Genomic DNA, 21,802 nt, shown 5'->3' on the forward strand with positions numbered 1-21,802 from the left:
GCCACCTTTTATAATTAATTTTGCAGGAAGAACTTCAATCACTAAACTGAATAGCAGTGGAACTTAAGTACTAGAAACCAGATATACAATACTGAAATATTAAAATTCCCAAAGTGTCATGGTAAGTTGTTAAATGTTTTCAAGTCAGTTCTGACTCACAGCAACCATGTATAGCGTTTCCAAGAAGCTGGTGAGTCTGAACGGCCAGCCTTGTGATTTGCAGTCCATTGCTGATCTTACAGCAGCAATGCTGTTTAAAAATTAACTGACAAGTCATTTTTTTAAGGATTCAAACTATTTTTGGAAGCACATATACAAGGGGCCTTCAAATAAATTCATGGGAAAATTCTATTATCGTTTAATTTTTTTTTTCCATTAACTGCTTAAAACCCCCTTGTAAATGTGAAATGTACTGAGTTACAAAACTGAACACAACAAAGTATCACTTCTAATGAAAGGATTAAAGACCAGTATAAATTTCAAGGTGTGGCACTGTGGGTTAATGAGCCAGACTGCAAAGCCATTTGAATTGCAAGGTTGGCGGTTCAAGCTCACCAGCTGCTCCTTGGAAACCTATACAGGGTTGCTATGGGTCGGAACTGACTCGACAGCACTTAACAACAACATAAAATCTCAAGACACTACATGAAATACAAGTCCCCAGATTCTTTTTAATCTAAATCAATGGAGAAATAGGTGCGATTGTGTGGGTGAGGAAGAAGAATCCTATTTTTCATTCAAATTTTAAATACATACTTCGTGTCCTACATTGCTTTAGTGTACATGAGTGCTTTAGTCACCTCCCTCCTGTGTTAGGTGTCTTGTTTCCTCAAGCCCAACCTCTTCATTTCTCGTAATTTACTCCTTCATTTTCACGCTGCACATTAATAAACAATTTGTGAAGAATGGGAGGTAAATCTTTAAGCTGTCTCATATCTTTATATTATCCATATTCTTGACTGCAAGACAAATTTTAAAAACAACAGTGTGGTAGTCTAGCTTTCAGCATTGCTGATGATAAATAATGCCTTCTGATTCTCAACATAGGACTTGCTTTCTTTCTTTCTTGAGGATTTTGTTGTTGTTTTTTTAAATAAAGGATCTTCTTTTATTTTCATTTCCTGAATTACTTTTTCTAAATCCATTTGCTAATTATTTTGTATGCCTTTGAAAAACTAAACAACTCAAAATTCTAGGAAATTTTCCTGCATTTTAGTGAAGTTTTTATCCCCTTTATTTTATCTATTCTGGAGCTATTCCCAACCCCCCACCCAAGATATCGGACCCTCTTGCTTATTCCATCAATTTCTTATCTTTTTCTCGGTTACTCTTCAGGGTTTTCTTGTTCTACTTTCTAGATATATTTTCCCTTTTACTGTCTTTTAACTTTGTATGATATTTTTTAATTTCTCACACATTTTTGCTCTTAAATATGCCTGTTGTTATAGACTTTCGTGTTGCAATGGCATAACATCTTCACTTATCTTGATGATACAATTTATAATTTTAAGTTTCCTTCTGATCCTTGCATGTGTTGGCTTTCTCAAACTGTCCATGTTCTTTACTAATGCATCACTGTAAATATGTCAGTTGAGGGATATCAGATAATTGAGAAAAAGTCTCTGTCATAAAAAGAAAAAAAAAAATCAGAAAAGAGATTTGAGGAAAGAGAAACAATTACTATTTGATCTCCAAATAATTAAGAAAGGTAAATAAGATGATGTGAGAAAAGGATTCACGCTGACTGCAACTTGGTTGGTTTTAAAAGAGAGTTTACCAGGTCTTCTCAAGGAGTTAGTATTTTAAAAATCTTTTTAAATGCCATAAAAAGAATTTTCAACTAATTTTACATTATAAACTATCACTATCCCTAAAACATAAAAGTGCGCCTGACCCTAGCCATTGTATTTTCAATAACCTCATACATGAAAGCTGGACAGTGGATAAGGAAGACCGTATAAGAATTGATATATTTGAGTTAGGGTGTTGGAAGAGAATACTGAAAGTGCCATGGGCTGCCAAAAGAACTAAGAGATCTGTGTTGGAAGAAGTGCAACCAGAGTGCTCCTTGGAGGCCAGGATGGCCAAACTTTGTCTCTCATACTTCGGACATATTGTCAGTAGGGATCAGCTGCTGGAGAAGAACATCATGTTTGGTAAGGTGGAGGGTCAGAGAAAAAGAGGAAGACCTCAGCGACATGGATTGGCAAAGTGGCAGCATCAATGGGCTCAAATGTGACAACAATTGTGAGGTTGGCCCAGGACTGGGCAGTGTTTCATTCTGTTATACATAGGGTTGCTATGAGTCGGTACCGACTCATGGCACCTAACAACAACAAAACATAAAAGGAGAGTTCTAAAATTGTTTGTGCTTGAAAACTCTTCATAATTTAGTCCTTGTCTCAAATATTTTCTACTCATGTCTAGAAAATCATATGTATGTGTCAAAAATGAAATAAAGATCAATATCCTAGGCATTGTTGTTGTTCAGTGCCATCGAGTCGGTTCCGACTCATAGAGATCCTATACAGGGTTTCTGAGGAACCGCTGGTGAGCTTCAACTGGTGACCTTGTGGTTCAAGCCAACCCTGCAGTTCAGCGCATTAACCCATAATGCCATACCAGGACTCTATCCTAGGCACTAGGTTAGGTGAAGTGGACTGACACTGACCATTTTTAATCTGACAACAGCGTGATTTACTAAGCTGGGAATGACAAATTCAAGAGGAAGTGTCACTTCATCGTCAAAGAGATCATTTCAAGATCTAGCTATCATGATATATAATTCTATCTGTGATAACGAAAATATCTACTATAATTCACATTATACGCACCAACCACTGAAGCCAGTGTTGATGAAGTTGAAGAATTCTACCAACTTCTTCAGTTTGAAACTGATCAAACATGCAATCAAAATGCATTGATAATTACATGTGATAGGAATGCAAAGGTTGAAAAGAAAAGAGAAAGGATCAACAGTTGGAAAATATGGCCTTGGTGACAGAAATGATACTGGAAATCATATGATGGAATTTTGCAAGACCAATAATAACTTATTCATTGCAAATAACTTTTTTAAACAGCATAAAAGATGACTATATACATGGGTCTCACCAGATGAAATACAAAGGAACCAAACTGACTACATCTCTGGGAAGAATAGACTACATCTCTGGGAAGAGTCAATTTGGCCAAACCAAGACCGGGCACAGACTGTGGAACAGAACATCAATTGCTCATATGCAAGTTCAGGCTGAAGGTGAAGAAAATTAAGAGAAGTCTATGAGAGCCAAAATATGACCTAGATCATATCCCAAATTTAAAAATCATCTCAAGAACAGGTTGGATGAATTAGACGCTAATGACTGAAGACCAGAATAATTGTGGGATGACATTAAGAACATCAAACAGGAAGAAAGCAAACTGTGATTAAAGGAAAAGACCAAGATGGATGTGTCAGAAGAGACTCTGAAACTTGCTCTCCAGTATAGCGATGCTAAAGCAAATAAATAACGTAAAAAAGCTGAACAGAAAATTTCATTCAGAGGACAGCTCAAGAAGACAGTCAAGTATTATTAGAATACCAAAAGGGAAGAACATGCGCAGCATTTCTCAAGCTAAAAGAACTGAAGAAAAATTCAAACCTCAACTTGAAATATTGAACGATTCTATGGACAAATATTGAATGATGCTGAAAGCATCAAAAGATGGAAGGAATATGAAGAGTCACTGTGCCAAAAAGAAATGCTCGATGTTCAACCATTTGAAGAGATAGCATGTGAACATGAGTCAACTGTACTAAGGAAGAAGCCAAACTGAAGGTATTGGCAAAGAACAAGGACTCGGGAATTGATGAAATACAAACTGAAATGCTTCAACAAACTGATACAGCAGTTGAGGCACTCACTCATCTATGCTAAGAAATTTGAAGACAGCAGCTACCTGGCCAACTGATTGGGAGAGATCCATTATTGTGCCTATTCCAAAGACAGGTGGACCCAGCAGAATGCAGACATTATTGGACAGTATCATTAATATTGCATGCAAGTCCCAATTTTGCTAGAGAATTCAAAAACAGCTGCAACAGTACACTGACAGAAACTCGAGTAGGATATAGATGAGGATGTGGAAAGAAGGGTATCATTGTTGGCATCAGATGGATCTTAACTGAAAGCAGAGAAGATCAAAAAGATGTTTTACCTGTACTTTACTGACTACAGAAAGGTCTTCAACTACGTGGATCATGACAAGCTATGGACAATGTTATGGAGAATGAGTATTCTGGAGCACTTAATTGTGCTCATGAGGAACCAACCTATACATAGACCAACAAACAATTAAAGGCATGCGCCAGGGTTGCATTCTTTCACCATACTTTTTCAAGCTGTATGCTGAGCAAATGATCTAAGAAACTGGATTATAAGAAGAACATAGCATCAGGACAGGAAGAAGACTCATTAACAACCTGCAATATGCAGATGATAGAACCTTGCTTGCTAAAAGTGAAGAGAACTTAAAATACCTACTGATGAAAATCAAAGACCACAGCCTTGCAGTATGGGTTGCATCCCAGTGTAAAGAAAACAAAAATCCTCACCCCTGTATCGATAAAAACATCCATATTAGTGGAGAAAAGACTAAAGTTGTCAAAGACTTCATTTTGCTTGGATCAACCATCAACACTCACAGAAGCAGTAGCCAAAAAATCACATAATGTATTGCATTAGGTAAATCTGCTGCAGAAGACTCTTTAAGGTTTTAAAGAAGACTCTTTAAGGTTTTAAAGAACAAAGATGTTAGTTTGAGGACTAAGGTATACCTGACCCACACCAAGGTATTATTTTCTATAGCCTCATATGCATGTGAAAGTTGAACAATGAATAAGGAAGACCACAGAAGAATTGATGCATTTGAGTTATGGTGCTGGAGTAAAATATTAAAAGTACCATGGACTGTCAGAAGAACAAAGAAATCTGTGTTGGAAGTACATTCAGAATGCTCCATAGAAGCCAGGATCGTGAGACTTTGTCTCTCATACTTTGGACATATTATCAGGAAGGGACCAGTTCCTGGAGAAGGACCTCATGCTTGGAAAAGTGGAGGTTCAGCTAAAGAGACCCCCAGCGAGATGGACTGGCACAGTGGCAGCAGTAATCGCTGAATAACAATTGTGAGGCTGGCACAGGACAGGGCAGTGTTTGGTTCTGTTGTGCATAACGTCACTATGAGTTGAAACTGAGTGCACAGCACCTAACAATCCAATAATGACCATTAACTATACAAGAAAATGGTACAGTTATATAATCACCATTTTACAATGATCATATTAATAAGTGATTTAGACAAGATTTGACAATGGAAACTCAAACTAATTGTGAAATTTCAACGGGGATAAAAATAGTTACACAAAGTAGCTCTCCTCAAATTACTAAGTCACTACAAAGGCAAAAATCATAATGCTATGGTAGAGAAACCTGGTATGAACCAAACGTTAACAACTCAAATACTGGGACAGATATGCGGTTCCTCCAGATGTGATGCCACATGGAAGTTATGATTTACTGTCCATATCTATAACCTGAGTTACAAGGAAACAGACAAACTCAAATTGAGGGACAGTCCATAAAATAAATAATCTTACTCTTCAAGAAAAGCAATGTCAGAAAAGACAAAAGAGGCTATATATAGCATATTTTAAAGAGACCAAAGTGCATTAGATTCTGGCCCTCCCCTCTAAAATAATCATCTTCTATAAAGGACATTGGGACAATTGGCAAAGTTTAAATAGGGTGTTTTAGAGTAAACACTAGAACTGAACTGATATTTTATTTGCTGATTTTGTGAACAATATTGTGGTTGTATAAGTGAATGTCCTTGTTGTTAAGGAATAGTTAAGTATTTAGGGGTAAAGGGGCATGATGTCTACAACTTACTCTCAAGTAGGTAAGAAACTTAAGTTTTTTCTGACACCCACATTTTATACATTCATAGTTGTTTGACCAACACCAATTTCATAAAGCCTGCTTATTTTCAGATTCATAACCAACATTTATGATGAGCATCCACTAGATGGCACCCTGTTGGTGATCTCCTAATAGCAGCTGCCAAGGTTTCCATAGGAGTCCTGGTATGGCGCTGCAGGATAATGTGCTAGACTGCAAGGTTGGAGGTTCAAACATGCTTTTAGACCCAAGTCCTGGTGTGGTCCTGGTGGTGCACTGGTTAAGTATTCAGCTGATAACAAATAGGTTAACAGTTGAAATTCATCAGCCGCTCTATGGGAGAAAACTATGGCGGTGGGCTTCTGTAAAGATCATAGCCCACGGTTAGATATATGCACTTTCATGTACACTGCAACACAATTCAAAATAGCAAAAAGATGGAGACAGCCTAAATGCCCATCAACAAAAGAATGATTAGACAAAGTTGATATATACACACTATGGAATACTATGGAACGAAGAAGTTAGTAATGATGAAATTATTAACAATGAATCGGCAAAACACCTAATAATATGGAGGAACTTGGGGACATGATGCTGAGTGAATTTAGTCCATCACAAAATGACAAATATTGTTGTAAGACCACTGTTGCAAAAAGTTAAGAAAATAGATTTTTCACAATGTCCTAACAAGGCTGTATATTAATATGATGATCTGAATGTTCGTCCCCAAGCCATTATCACTGACTTTACACTTTCTTGTTATTAGGTGCCATCTGGTAGGTGACCCTATGCACAACAGAATGAAACACTGCCCGGTCCTGTGTCATCCTCACAATTGTTAGAATTGAGTCCACTGCTGCTGCCACTGTGCCAATTCATCTCCTTGGGGTCTTTCTCCTTCTGGCTGACCCTCCACTTTACCAAACATGATATCCTTCTCTAGGAACTGGTCCCTCCTGATAGTATGTCTGAAGCAGGAGAGACAAAGTCTCACAATCCTGACTTCTAAGGAGCATTCTGACTGCACCTCCAACAGAAATTTGCTTGGTCTGGTCCATAGTACTCTTAGTATTCTCCTCCAACACCATAACTCAAAGGCATCAATTCTTCTACAGTTTTCCTTATTCCCTGTTCAACTTTCACATGCATACAGTAAGGCTATTGAAAATACCATGGCTTGGTTCAGACGCACCTTAGTCCTCAAGCTCTTGAAAACTTTGAATAGCAGCCTTCTGCAGCAGATTTGTCTAATGCAATCTGTTGTTTGATTTCTTGATTGCTGCTTCCATGAATGGTGACAGTGGATTCAAGCAAAACGAAGTCTTCGATAACTTCAATTTTTTTTTCATTTATCATGATGTTATTTATTGGTCCAGTGGTGAGGATTTCTGTTTTCTTTTAAGCTGAGGTACAACTCACACTGAATGAAGGCTTTGGTCTTTGGTCTTTATTAGTACGTATTTATTGTTATTATTGCTGAGTGTCATTAAGTCAGTTCTGACTTATAACGACCCTGTATAAGCTCTGGTTGCATAGTGGTTACAAAATGGGCTGCTAACCTCAAGGTCAGCAGTTCAAAACTACCAGTGGTTCTGCAGGAGAAAGATGAGGCATTCTGCTCCCGTAAAGAATTACGGCCTCGGAAACCCTGTGCAGGGTCGCTATGAGTCAGAACCAACTCCATGGTACTTAACATAGGTTTTACGAGGAGCATAGGGAATTTGAACCATTGCCTTTGTGGGTCAAACCAACTTTGCGGTCCAGTGCTTATCACACAGACAGTGCTAAAGTGTAACATTTTCAGAGAATCTGATTTCCTACATAAAACTGCAATCTCTGCCACATGCTCTCTTCTACCTTCCTTTTTCTTTAGTACTTTATATTTGTCTGCTTTCTTCCTCCCCATACTCCCAGAGTTTTTATAAGGGCAGACTTTATTTTGTTCAATGCCAAATTCCAAATACCTACCCAAACCCATTGCTGTTGAGCCGATTCCAATGCACAGCAACTCTACAGGACAGAGTTGAACTGCCCCATAAGGGTTTCCAAAGCTTCGCTCTTTACGGCAGCTGACTGCCTTATCTTTCGTTCATGGAGCAGTGGGTAAGTTAGAATCACTGACTTCTCAGTTAGCAGTTGAGCACTTATCCACTGTGCCACCAGGGCTCATTCCCAAATGCCTAGAACAGGGATATACACAGGTATTTCCTGTGTCATCTTTATCATGTCACTGTTCCCTCCACCACCATACACAAACATTTAACTAGATTATAAAGAGCCTTTGATACGAATTAAAATTAAACAAAACAAAAAGCAAACAGGGGCCCTATGCAGAGAAGCAGCGACACAAGAGATGGAGGCAGAGATGGGGACATGGAGACAGGAGCAGCTGAAGACTCTAGATTCATGGAATTAGAGGGACCGAGAGCTGACAGCCAGGAGGCAGGCTTGCAGAATGTGCCCTTTGGTAGGGTAAATTATTATATATGTCTCTTAAAAAAAAACAAAAGCTAAAATGAATAGACAGAAATAGTGCTAACTGATGATCTGCTCTGTAAACTTTCACTCAATTCACAATGAAATCTTTAAAGAAATAAAAAGCAAACATTCAAGTATTTTATATGAAGGTAAGGGCAGTCATGAGAGACTTAAACAGCAGAGCAATCTGATGAAAGCAGATTTCCTTAACAGGAAGGTGTCTAACACACACAGCAGGACTGAAAAGCAAAGGTGCAGGAGATCCTGTAGAGGTTACAACTAAGTTACAACTAAGGTCCCAGGCGTCTGGACACTTGGGTTTGATCCTGGCTCCAAAGTTTACCAGAGCTCCATGACAAGTTTACCAGAGCTCCATGACAAAAAGTTCTCTGCACCTCAGGTGACTCATGTAAAACGAGGACTTGTGAGGATATTTTTTATCCAGGGCCTAGACAATTTAGCTCCTTAGAACCTTGCCATCTACAATAAGGCAACTCAGACTCAAATAAATCAAATGGAACTGTTCACACGTTCATGCCACAATAGTGATGGAGGCATGCTGGAATTCAGGACTGTGTGACTCAACATGACAGGCTCTTTTTGGTAAAAAGGTACTACTCCCAATGAATATAAGGAGCTCTGGTAGCATAGTGGTTATGAATAGGGCTGCTAATTTCACGGTCAGCAGTTCAAAACTATCAGCTATTCCGCGGGAGAAAGATGACGCTTTCCGCTCCTGTAAAGCCTCAGAAACTCTATGCAGGGTCACTATGAGTTGGAACCGACCCCATGACACACCACGCCACCACTCAATGAATATGTTGTTAGCTGCCATCAAGCTGTACCCCTCCTCCACTCCTGGAGACCTCAGGCTGAATGAAACAAAATGCTGCCATTACATTGTCAGAACTATGCTCGTATTTTCACTGGCATTTTTAAAAAAGATCACCAGGCCTTTCTAATTCATTTTAGTTTAAAAGCTGTTAAAATCCATTCAGCATGGTAACAACATACAAGCCTCCACTGAGAGGTGATAATGCATGAGGTGCACTGGCTGGGAATTGAACCTGAGTTTTCCACTTGGTGGTGGTGGTTGGTGGTTGTGTGCTACCAAGTCAATTCCAACTCATAGTGACAATGAATAGGGTTTCAGAGGCTGTAAATTTTTACAGAAGCAGAAAGCCTCATCTTTTTCCCACAGTCTTCCACTTAGAGGGCAAGAATTCCATCAACGACTGCACCATCAGTGCCTACCCCTAATGAGTTTTTTTATTCCACCTAGAAACAGAGCCTTAGTTACTCAATTTATCTCATTACATTTTTAATATTGGCATAGAAGAGAAACGTCAAGGGAGCTTGCCACCAATCTTACGTGTAGACAGAATGCAGAGAACCTGACGTCTCTGATCAACCTGCTTGGTGAAAGGACATTCTAGAAATGTAACAGGCTGAAGAGTAACATCACACAAAGCCAAGTGAATGAGAAGGTATGGTGCCACTTCCACTGCCTAGAAAGCTACACTTTTAATCCGCTACAAAAATGAGACTAGCCTAGGATTAAAAAAAAAAATACTAAAGACCCTGCCCAAAAGGACAAGAAACTTCATAGGATCCATAATTGCACTCTTAGGCATTTAACTAAAAAAGCTGAAAGCTTATGCCCACACAAAAGTCTGCACACAATTGTTTATAAGAAACTCTATACTGAATCACTATGAGTCTGAACCAACTCAACGTAACTTAAAAACAACAATTCATAACTGCTAAAAATTAGAAGTAAATCAAGATGTCCTTCAGCAGTGAGTATACACAGTATATTCCATATAATGGAATATTATTCAACAACAATAAGAAATGAGCTTTCAAGCCACAAATGGAGAAAACTTAAGTGGATATTGCTAAGTGAAACAGACCAGACTGCATGATTTCAATTACAAAACATTACAAAAAAGGCAAAACTACAGAGATATTTTTAAAAATATGTGATTGCCAGGGCTGAGGGGGAAAACGGACGGAGTTAACAGGTAAAGGACAGGTGGTTTTTTTACATTACACACTGATCAAACCCATAAAATCATAAAGAATGAACCCTAATGTAAATGACAGACCTTGTTATCAAGTACAGTCAAGTCAATTCTGATTCACAGCAACCCTGTATAGGGTTTCCAAGGAACGGGTGATGGATTTGAACAGCCCACCTTATGGTTAGCAATCCAGTGCATAGCCTACAGTACCGTGCCAGGTTATTTAATAACAATGTATCAATAGTGGTTCACTGATTACAACAAATGTACCACATCAATGCAACATGTTAATAGGCAAAACTGTAGGTGGGGAGAGAGGAAGTATTTGGGAACTCACTGTACTTTCTGTAAACCTAAAACTGCTCGTCTGTTAAAAAAAACAAAGATTGGTATGCACCTAATTTTAGAACAAAAGAATTTGAGTAAATCAAGTATCACATAGAGATCAGCAACTTGATTCATAGCACCAACACAAAACTTCAGGGCAATGGTTTTTGTTTATCACTATTTACAGAAATTCTTATATAATACTTAAAATATGCATTAAGTTTTCTCAGACTTCTTGATAAGCTACCCTAAAATATCCATCAATACTTATTCGGGCATTTAAGACACCAATAAATGCATTACATAATACTGAAGCAATGAATTTGACCCAAACTTAACCTTCATCTATATAACTAAAGGCAAACCATGGTACAAATGGTTTGTATTTATCTAGCTCCTGCCAACTGATTTTTTTTTTATTAAGTGGGAACATTTTGCTACTATCCCTCTCAGAAAAAGGACAAAGTGTATTTAAATTTTGGTGTGGTTTCTGAGAACTTTCTGAAACCATTTCTTGTTACATTAGTTGAAAAGCTAGATATTCCAGTCTTCATAGGTCTTTTCCAAATTCCCCAAGTTAATCCTCCAGTAAGAGGCCAAAAGAACCCACAGGGCTCATCCACATCTCAGTTTAAGTTTGGGAAAGGATGCTTGACACAGTAAGTCTATCAAATATTTAACTCTCATTCTCAAGGTCCTAAGGCAGAGATTACAAACTGCAGGCTGCAAACCTACTCCTAACCTCTGAGCTTTTTTCTTTATAAACTCTTTAAAAAAATCAAAATACTTGGTAACATAGGACAACTAGCAGAACTAATAAGAGGCCCACTCCACACATCGTAATAACAACCATTCTCTTTAGTTTTAAATTAAATTATATAATACTACAACCAATCAAAAATTACAATGTTTAAACTACAAATACAGATGAACTAAATAATTCTGTCCAAAAAACCCAAAGATGATATAAAAACTTGTGTAAAATTAAATAAATCTGATACCAAGTGGCGACCAATCACATAGTGAGGAATTAGTGCACGTAACTTTAAAACTCAGTAAGACTACATCCAGTGAAATATACACTATAAAAAATACAGTAAGTTGTCTTCAATGTTGTTCGTGAACTAATGGCTTTGTCACTGAGAATCTTATGCGTATACCACAGGAAAATGAAAATGAATAACCATGTTGGTTGGTGCTATTGATAACTGAGGCTTTCAGCATGGAAGGAGACAGAGCTGTATCAAAGGAATATTCCCTGGGTCTTGGTGTCTGATGAATATGAGCTCATTATTTTTTAAAAGAAAAAGTACAACTTAATTCCTAGCTCTATTCACAGAAAGGGCCTAGAAATGATTAACAACCCAGAAGGACTAAGCACCTTAAGGGGTCCAGATTGTGGTCTCCAAATGCCATTTCTCACTATAGGACTTGGAAAAAGGGCTTGGATTTCCTATTCATGCGCCAAAAATAAAAGGAGTACAAGATGAGCCTGGAACATATTGTCATTACCAGAGAGCAAAAAAGCTACCAAATTCACTCCATGTTGAGTCAAACAGGTTCAGGCACAATCATGATGGGATTCCAATTGGCCAAACATGAAACAAACAGTAAAAATAGAGCCAGTTATACAAAAGATCACACATTGTATGATTGATTCTATTTAGATGAAACATCTAGATTAGGTAAATCTATAAAGCCCTGGTGTGGTGCTGTAGGTTAACGTGCGGGACTGCAAATTAACAGTTGAAGCACAAGGTCGGTGGTTCAATCTCACCAGCCGTTCCTTGGAAACCCTGTACAGGGTCGCTATGGGTCAGAACCGACTCGACAACACTAACAAGAAAATAGAGCCCTGGTGTGGTGCCGCTGAATAAGCACTGTACAGTAATCACAAAATTGGCAGTTTAAACGTATCAGCCACTGTCAGAAACCCTAGATAGGATCGCTATGAGTCAAAACCAACTCAACAACACATACAGACAGAGAAAGCAGATTAGTGGTTGCCATGGGTTTGGAGTGGGGTGGAAAGAAATGAGGAGTGACTGCTAAAGGGTACCAGGTTCCTTTCTGGAACAATGAGCGGTCTAAATTTAAGATTGTGATAGTGGTGAAAACTCTGAGCATACTAAAAACTGTTGGTTCTGTTTACACCCTTTAAAAGGACAACATTTATGTTAAGTGAATGTATTTCAATAAAGCTGCTTATAAAGTAGCCCTGGTGGCGCAGTCGTTAAACACTCAACTGCTAGCAGAAAGGCTGGTGGATTGAACCCACTCAGAGGCCATAGGGAAGACCTGGTGAGCTGCCCTCTTAGAGATTACAATCTAGAAAACGATGAGGCAGTTCTACATGGTCATGTAGAGTAGCTATGAATCAAACCCAACTAGATGGAACCTTACAACAACAAAGCAGTTTTCTCAAAACTACAAAGGATTGAAACACAAAAAATTAAAGTTATAAGTTTATCATCAAATCATTATTGGTCATCTTAGAGAATACTAGGAACCTAACTCATTATTTTGAAGACTGGTAAATAATGAGCAAATAACAAGCATAAGCATTTTTATCTTGCCTCTCCTATGTATGAACTGTCTTTCTGAGTAACCAAAAAGATGAAATGACATTTACCTTTATAAAAGTAGTATAATTAATAAATTAACAATAATAGAATATCACCATTATAAATCCTCAACAAATTAATAGATCCAGGCAATGATCAGAACTCCTGATGTGGCACTGTAGGATCTGCACTAGACTGTGAACTACAAGGTCAGCAGTTCCAACCCACCAGCTGTTCCTTGGAAACCCTATATGCTACGAGTCAGAACTGACTAGATGGCACTTAACAACATGGCAATGATCAATAGCCACTAACATCACAAAATACAGACTAGATATTAGGTGTCTCCCCATAGACAATACCACCTAAGACTCTAGTAGAAACAAATTTGTACAGGGGAAAAAAGATGAGAATCTACTGATAAAGAGACTAAGATTTTTTTAAAAAAAGAAACCAGGACTTTCAATCAATGGCACTGTAAAACCTTACAGACTATGATTTGAAACAGGATTTTATCTTAAAATTAGTAGGGAAATTTGAATGCTGATTACTAAGGATTTATTAACATTTTTAGGCATCATAATCCTAGTGTAGTTAGTCCATACTTATATATATATGAAATCCTAGAGTGGTGCTATAGGATAAATACTCGACGATAAGGTCTGTTTGAACTGCAAGGTCATTAGTTCAAACTCACCAGCCACTCCTCGGAAACCTTACATAGGGTCGCTATGGGTCAGAATCGACTCTAATGATTCTTTAACAACGGTGTATATATACTTATTATATATATAAGCAGTCTATAGGTTACAAGTACATATCTTAAGTACAATCCATAGTTAAAATATTAAAATTAAACATTACATTAAAAATTAGGAAAAAAAAAATTAGGTACATACAATGGTTTGAAGTAACAGGTACTACTTTGTGACACATGAAAACATTATTATTATTACTGTATTACGTTAAAGATGTTTTAGTGTATCTTGGAGTATTTAATGTTTTTTGTGCATAGAAAGATATACTATATACTAAGACAAACATGTTGCTCAGATCAAGCATTAAGTCATGGAAATAACAGTCAAAAAAATCAAACAACTCTGCTGCACAAAACCTCTTTAAAGTGCTGAAGAGCAAAGATGTCAGTTTGAGGTCTAAGGTGCACCTGACCCAAGCCATGGTATTTTCAATAACCTCATATGCATGTGAAAGCTGGACACTGAATAAAGAAGACTGTAGAAGAATTGATGCATTTGAGTTACGGTGTTGGAGGAGAATATTAAAAGTACCATGGACAAACAAACAGATCTGTGTTGGAAGTACAGCCAGAGTGCTCTTTGGAAGCCACGATGGCCAGACTTCATCTCTCATACTTTGAACATATTATCAGGAGGGACCAGTTCCTGGAAAAGGATATCATGTTTGGTAAGGTAGAGGGGTCAGAGAGAAAAAAAGGAAGATCCCCAAGGAGACGGACCAGGTGTAGCAACAGTTGTGAAGTTAGCCCAGGACTGAGCAGTATTTCATTCTGTTACACATAAGCTCGTTATGAGTCGGTATCAACTTGATGGCACTCAACAAGAAAAACATGACTGATGTCACATACAATCCACACCTAACTGTTCTAATGTACATAGAAATTAGACTTAAAGATAGATTTAGGAATGGAGCTAATTGGTAATCCAAGAACTGCATATATTTGAAATTTTCCGAACAAAATTTTTTTAAAGGCAATCAAGGCTATAAATTCTATACATCAGCAGAATTATCCTGTAGGATAAGCACTGAACTGTGAATCACCAGGTCAGCAGTCAGTTTGAGCCGACCAGTCACTATGCAGGAGAAAAGAGGAGACTTTCTGCTCCTGCCAGGATTTACAGCTTCCGAAGGGTCACTATGAGTTGGGACTGACTGACTCTACGGCATTTAAGATGATTATGCCACACCATTTCCCATTTCTGAAGTAAGGACTCATCTTACAGTCAGAGTATGTCAAGTTTGGTAGTATTTTCTCTCACTGTTTAAGTGCCATCAAGTCGGTTCTAACTCACAGACCCTGTATAAGGTTTCTGGGGTTGTTAATATTTGTGGGAATATAAAGCCTCACCTTTCTCCTGTAGAGCAGCTGGTGGGCTTGAACCACTGACCCTGTGGTTTGCAGTCCAATGCTTATAAATGAGTGCATTAAAAAAATGACAGCATGGGGAAAGTGAAATGGAGGGGTGTGTGTCTAACCTAATGGTCTGCAACCTGGCCTACAATGGGAAGCTAAAGGAACTGAAGGGAGAGAATTCTGGCCAATACATTCTGAGCTGCTAGAACAGACCAGGACAATAGAACTGTATTGCATTGGGCACGCTCAGCATGACATAGACAAAGATGAATTCTTGATACAACTTGGAGTGCCAGTGAATGATAAAGATGATCAAGGTTGGACTCCTCTTTACATTGCTACTTCTGCTCGCCAGGATGAGTATAAAAGCCCTGCTGGAAAAAGGTACTCAAGAGAATACTGTCAATCAGAATGGATGTTCTCTTATACTTCCAAAAACAGGCACAAGATTGCTGTCATGTTGCTAGGTGGGGGTGGCTAATCCAGGTGCTGAGGACCATTCTGAGGAGACACCAATGCACCGGGCAGCAGCCAAGAGCACTTAGCCTGTGATGAGAAGCAAAACTGCTGGTGTTCCAAGGAGTATTTACAGTGATAAAAAAAGAAGAAAATACGCCCCACAGGTGGCCTGGGTTTAATACTCAAGAGAATGGTGAAAAATTAAGCAGCTTACATTTTTACTTGGTGTGTTTTATGGTTTTCCCCAGTGTCCTGGAAACTAATGTACTGGTGCACAAGACATCATCTGTGAATGATGTTTTCTTACCTTCAAAGTCTTATAAATGCTGAAAATTGTTTCTACGGAGGTACTTGCTTTATGCTTACAACCTGCTTTCCAGACACTGAGTCACAGTTGAAATTGTGTACTGTTGAATATTATTTTGTACTGGATTTTGATTAATATGAAGTGATTCTGTGGCTTTTGTTGAGTCATAACCTGCTTTTCACGCACCCTGCACCCTCTCTCACTTCCTAAGGCACACCACCACAAATAGCACCAGGCCATTTATTCTGCTAAATGTTTCTAGATGGATTCTAGGATGTCCCTCCATATGCTGAAACACATCCTAACTTGTTTTTCAAGCTCACTCAGACCTATGCCAAAATTTTGTTTGTGCAACTGCAAGGTTTATTTTTTAATTGGAGGGCACGTTATACTAATTTTGCATTCATAAACACTAAAATAAAACAATGAAAAAATGTGATAGCATCCCAAATTCAGTAAAAAACAAATCACTAAGGACCCTATTCTCAGGTTCCTCTAACCTCTTTCTGACCAATAAGCATGGTTTTTTCACATATTTTGAGCTTTGTTATACACTTTCTCTCATTCTACACCCAAGGCTTTCTAATGTGATCCCTTTCAGAGCAGTTGGTAGTGGTAGCCAGGTAGCATCTAGTTCTTTTGGTCTCAGGGTCATGGAGACTGATGTTTATGTATTCTGTTAGTTAGTCCACTGGATTAATATTTTTCTAAACATCTTCAATTTTTATTTTTTCCCTCTACACAAGGAGAGACCAATAGTTGCACCTTAGATGGCTGCTTATGAGCTTTTAAGATTGAATTTAACTAGCCCAGGAGATCCCATTGAGAGCCACTTTGATAGCCACTTTTTCATTGAATCATTATGTTTTGGAAGGGACCCTGAGTAGACGAAGACAACTGTATTATTGAGAGAACTTGTATCCAACTTTTCCCTGATCACAGAGACTTGTTTAAACATGTACTGGACCTTAGTGGCTATATATCTATTTACTTTCCCTCATGCATATGTATGTCTCTGTATGCATGTATGTTCTTGTTAACTAAAGAATGGGGTTTTAAAAGCCAATTGTTGTTGTTGTTAAGTGTTGTCGAGTTAGTTCTGATTCATAGTGACCCTGTATAGGGTTTCTGAGGCTTTAAATCTTCTTGGGAGTAGAAAGCCTCATCTTTCTCCCAATGAGCGGCTGGCGGGCTAGAACCATGGCCCTCACGCTCCTTTAAAAGCCAGAAGAGTTAAGAAATAACCTGTTTTAAAGTTATTTGACTTGTGTGTAAATTGAATATTTAACCTTATTACGTTTTGTCTGTCAAAAGAAATATTAATGTAAAAAGGCTGGAAATTAAAAGTATGAATAATCACTCATGGGAGTCCTGGCGTGGCACTTGGCTGCACTCTATGAGGTTAGTGTAGTTCAAATCCACCAGCCACTCCTCAGAAACCCTTTAGAGGGTCACTATGAGTCTGAACAGACTGGACTTCACTTAACAACAACATGATCACTCATCTGTCTGCATGTTGTGCTGTGGTGGCTTGCTTGTTGCTGTGATGCTAAAAGCTACGCCACTGATATTTTAAATACCAGCAAGTTCACCCATGGTGGGCAGGTTTAAGTGGAGCTTTCAGCCTAAGACAGACAGACAGAGAAGAAGAGGCCCACCACTTCTGAATGATGTTCTTGTTAAGTGCCTTCGAGTTGATTCTGACTCATATAGCAAGCCTGTATAGTTTCCAGGGAGCAGCTAGTGAACCACCAAACTTGTGGTTCAAACCAACCTTGCAGCTGAGCATTTATCTTACAGTGCCACACCAAGACTCCCACCAAAAACTTTATGAATAGCCATGGAACATTGTTAGGTATAATCCCAAAAAATGATCCTCTCAAGTTTTAAGTCATTCAAAATATGACTGGGGAAGAGCTACTGCCTCAAAGTAGAGTTGACTATAATGACCTGAAATGTGCAAAGCTTTCAGGACCTTCATTTGCTGATGGGGCACAACTTATAATGATAAACACCCATTAATAATTGGAACCTGGAATGTGCAAAGTATGAATCAAAGAACTGGAAGTCTTCAAAAATGAAACGGAACTCATATAGATCCACATCCTAGGTATTAGTGAGCTGATATAGACTGGTTTTGGCCCTTTTGAATTGGACAGTCATGTGGTTTACTATGGCAGGAACTAAAAATTCAAGAGGAATGGTGTCATATTCATCATCAAATACAGCATTTCAGATCTATCTTAAGCACAATGCTGTGATAGCCTAAGATCCATATGCCTTACAAGTAAGACCAGTTAATACTACTGTTACTTAAATTTACACATCAACTACCAAAGCCAGTGATGGTGAAATTGAAGAATTCTACCAACTTCTTTAGTCTGAAATTGATCAAACACTCAATTAAGATCCATTGATAATTACTGAGATTGAAATGTGAAAACTGGAAACAAAGGAAGGATAATCAGTTTAAAAATATGGGCATGGTGATAGAAACGCTGCTATAAATCCCATGATAGAATTCTGCAAGACCACTGACTTATTCATTGTAAATACCTTTTTCATCGTAGGTAAAAATAATCAACATTTTGTTTCTTAACAAAAAACAAAAACTGTGTCCTCCTGTGGGATAAAGCACTGGATATCACAAGGCCTGTTTGAACTACAAGGTTGGTGGTTCAAACTCACCAGCCACTCCTTGGAAATCCTATACAGGGTTGCTATGAGTCGGAACTGAATCAACAGCACTTAACAACAACAAAATAACAAAAATGAACTTAAGTTTTCAAACCAATATTAGTGGTAGAGAGGACTTGGGGAGCACAGTAGTAGTCTTCTTATACTTACTGCAGTTATATAAAGAGGGTTTTCAAAAAGTTTGTGAAAAAAATGGAACTAAAAGGTCATGGAACGGAACGTTTCCATGAACTTTTTGAAGACTCCTCATGTGTATGTGTATATTTATAATAGAAACTAAAATAAATTATGGTACATCCATTTGATGGAAATGCTAGGTGTGACACCACTGGGTTAATGCGCAGTCAGTTTGAACTTGAACTGCAGTCAGTTTGAACTTGAACTGCAAGGTTGGAGGTTCAAGCTTACCAGCTGCTCCTTGAAAACCCTGTACAGGATTGTTATGGGTCAGAAGCGACTCACCATCACTTAACAACAATAACCAGACTGAAAAAGAGTAGACCTTGAAAAAATAAGACTACAGTTAAGTGGAACAAAAAGAGTTAAGACTACACAAAATGGAAATAGAACTTCTGGTGTGGCACTGTAAGGATCAGCACTGTACTGCAAACCACAAGGTCAGCTGTTCAAACCTAGCAGTCGCTCTTCGAAAACCCTATACAGGGTCACTATCAACTCCACCACACTAACAACAACAACCCAAATGAACTAAGGAGTACTGATGTGGCTTTGTAGAACAGGCACTGGACTGGTAACTACAAGAATTGGCAGTTCAAACCCAAACGCTGCTCCTCGGAAACCCTCTACAGGATTGCTAAATGGAAACTGACTTGACAACAAAAATAGAACTAATAAAGAGTCAAGGTACATTGATAAGTCTAAAAGCATACCATGCCATTTAATTTTTAAAAATTCTTTCAAGTTGACGTGTTGTATTCCCTTCTGGATAAAAATGCTGGAAATTTTTATAGTATTTTGCCTTCTAAATTCTCAATGTATATTTTTGGCATATTAAGAAATAAAATCACTAATTCCCCTCTGACATTTCAGCAAGTGTTGAAATGAGCAAAAATACTTCCACAGCTCAAGTTAATAATTTTAATATTAAATGTATACTAAATCCATAATGTTCATGCAAATACAGTGAAAATTACTGTCCAAACTTATTTCCCAAGCTAAGTAATAAAATCAGGTATCAAATGCAATATGAAATTATGTTCCTTAAAAGCAGTTTCAAAAGCAGATTAAAATTGGATTAAATTATAGTAAGAGCTAAATAATATATAGAAAAAGGCACACAGCTTTGGTATACCTATAGAGAACTGTGAACCCCAAGAGTGATAAGTGCTTTGTTCTTTCTCAGACATAAGCCACAGGGTAACGAAAAGGTCCCTAAACACCCCAGTATTCTGAGGTCCTACACTGAGAAGCCTCTTTACTCACTTACCATCCAATCTGTTCTCAGACACACACCACAAATATTATCACTTAAGAGACAGACAAATAGTACTCAGGGCTTTGGAGTATGTCAGATCTGGGGTTGGATCCTTGATTTACAACTTTCTAAAGGAGTGACCCAGGAAACCGTTTCCTAATCTGAAAGTAAAATGGAGATCCATCACCAAATAGCTAATGTTAATTTAAAACAAAAAAAAGTACAATGTCTCAAAAAGCGAAATGGAGAAGGAATTACTCAAATAACATTAAAAAATCCCTAGCATTTCAGCACTTCTGAAAGAATCCAAAGAAAGAACCCTACAGAGCATGAAACTGGCAGACAGGAGCCTGCCTTGGATCCCAGATTTGACTCTGCAACAGCCAGTTCCACGACAGGTCATTTGATGTTATCTGGGCTCTAGTTTTAAGATCTATAAAATCAGGGGACACAATTCCTTTCCAGCTGTCTCACACTATGATGAAATTAGCTATAATTTACCCTCCCACTTACCATAAAAAAGGGAAATAAACTAGGGATGCTATTTACTATTATACATGAGTTGTGAAGGCCAGAACCTATGGAAGGTGGAAATCTGAAAGAGAAGGAACGTGCAAATATTTTCCATTAAAATGAGCAACAGAAGTGGTACTACTGCACCTATCAGCTCCACCAAGGAATAGCAAACTAAGGCACAGTAAACAAAGAATAACTTAACTAAATGTCCACTTCTTATTAGAACCAGGTGAGCTCCTCTACCGATTTGGGATCAAGAACTGATTAAAAACAATCCATACATGGATAATCATGAGGTGAACATATTCCATATAAACCATAAACTCACATGGAAGTGCCCTAGTCACCAAGCATATTACAAAATAAAACATTTCCTAAGACATATGGTAACAATGGAGCAAGAGCTTAGATGACCTACCACTTTAGCTCTATTAAGATAAAAATCATTATGTACTCTGCCCAAACATCTGGTATCCTAAGAATATGCTGAAACTCAAAGGTACCTGGCAGTGTCATTCAGTAAGGTAACCCAGGGATGGCTGTGAAACGTTAGAAGGCATTCAGCACAGAAAGAACTGTTGCTGTTAAGTGCCAACTGGGGTTTCTGAGGAATGACTTGGTAGGTTTGAACAGCCAACCTTGTGTTTAGCATCCTGGTTACAAATCAGGCTGCTAACCTCAAGGTTGGCAGTTCGAAACTACCAGCTGTTCCAGGAGAGAACGATGAGGCTTTCTAATCCCGTACAGATTTGCAGCCTTGGAAACCATGTGCAGGGTCACTATGAGTCGGAACTGACTCCTTGGTACTTAACAACAACAACCACTTATCCTACAGTGCCACACCAGGACTCCACAGAATTAAACTGCATAAAAATAAAAAATGCAAAGAAAGTCACAAAACTGCCAAGAACACAATATGACTACAATTAAGAAATGA

At 38.2% G+C, this 21,802-nt stretch overlaps 1 protein-coding gene and 1 pseudogene across 3 annotated transcripts in view; one reads left to right on the forward strand and one right to left on the reverse strand.

Annotated features, from left to right (window-relative positions):
- Positions 1 to 21,802, reverse strand: part of SRPK1 (SRSF protein kinase 1) — a 56,764-nt gene that overhangs the window by 33,033 nt on the left and 1,929 nt on the right. Inside the window, exon 3 of one of the 3 annotated variants that reach the window (XM_006860401.1) lies at positions 16,421 to 16,423. The exons of the other annotated variants lie outside the window; for them this stretch is intronic. Within the exon in view, the coding sequence (XP_006860463.1) occupies position 16,421 (1 nt within the window). The 5' untranslated portion in view covers positions 16,422 to 16,423. The remainder of the gene's footprint in view (positions 1 to 16,420; positions 16,424 to 21,802) is intronic. 3 annotated transcript variants of the gene reach the window in all.
- On the forward strand, positions 15,553 to 15,996 carry LOC102814558 (annotated as a pseudogene).

The sequence above is a fragment of the Chrysochloris asiatica genome, unplaced genomic scaffold (genome assembly GCF_000296735.1).
Source record: "Chrysochloris asiatica unplaced genomic scaffold, ChrAsi1.0 scaffold00038, whole genome shotgun sequence".
Taxonomy (NCBI): Eukaryota; Metazoa; Chordata; class Mammalia; order Afrosoricida; family Chrysochloridae; genus Chrysochloris; species Chrysochloris asiatica.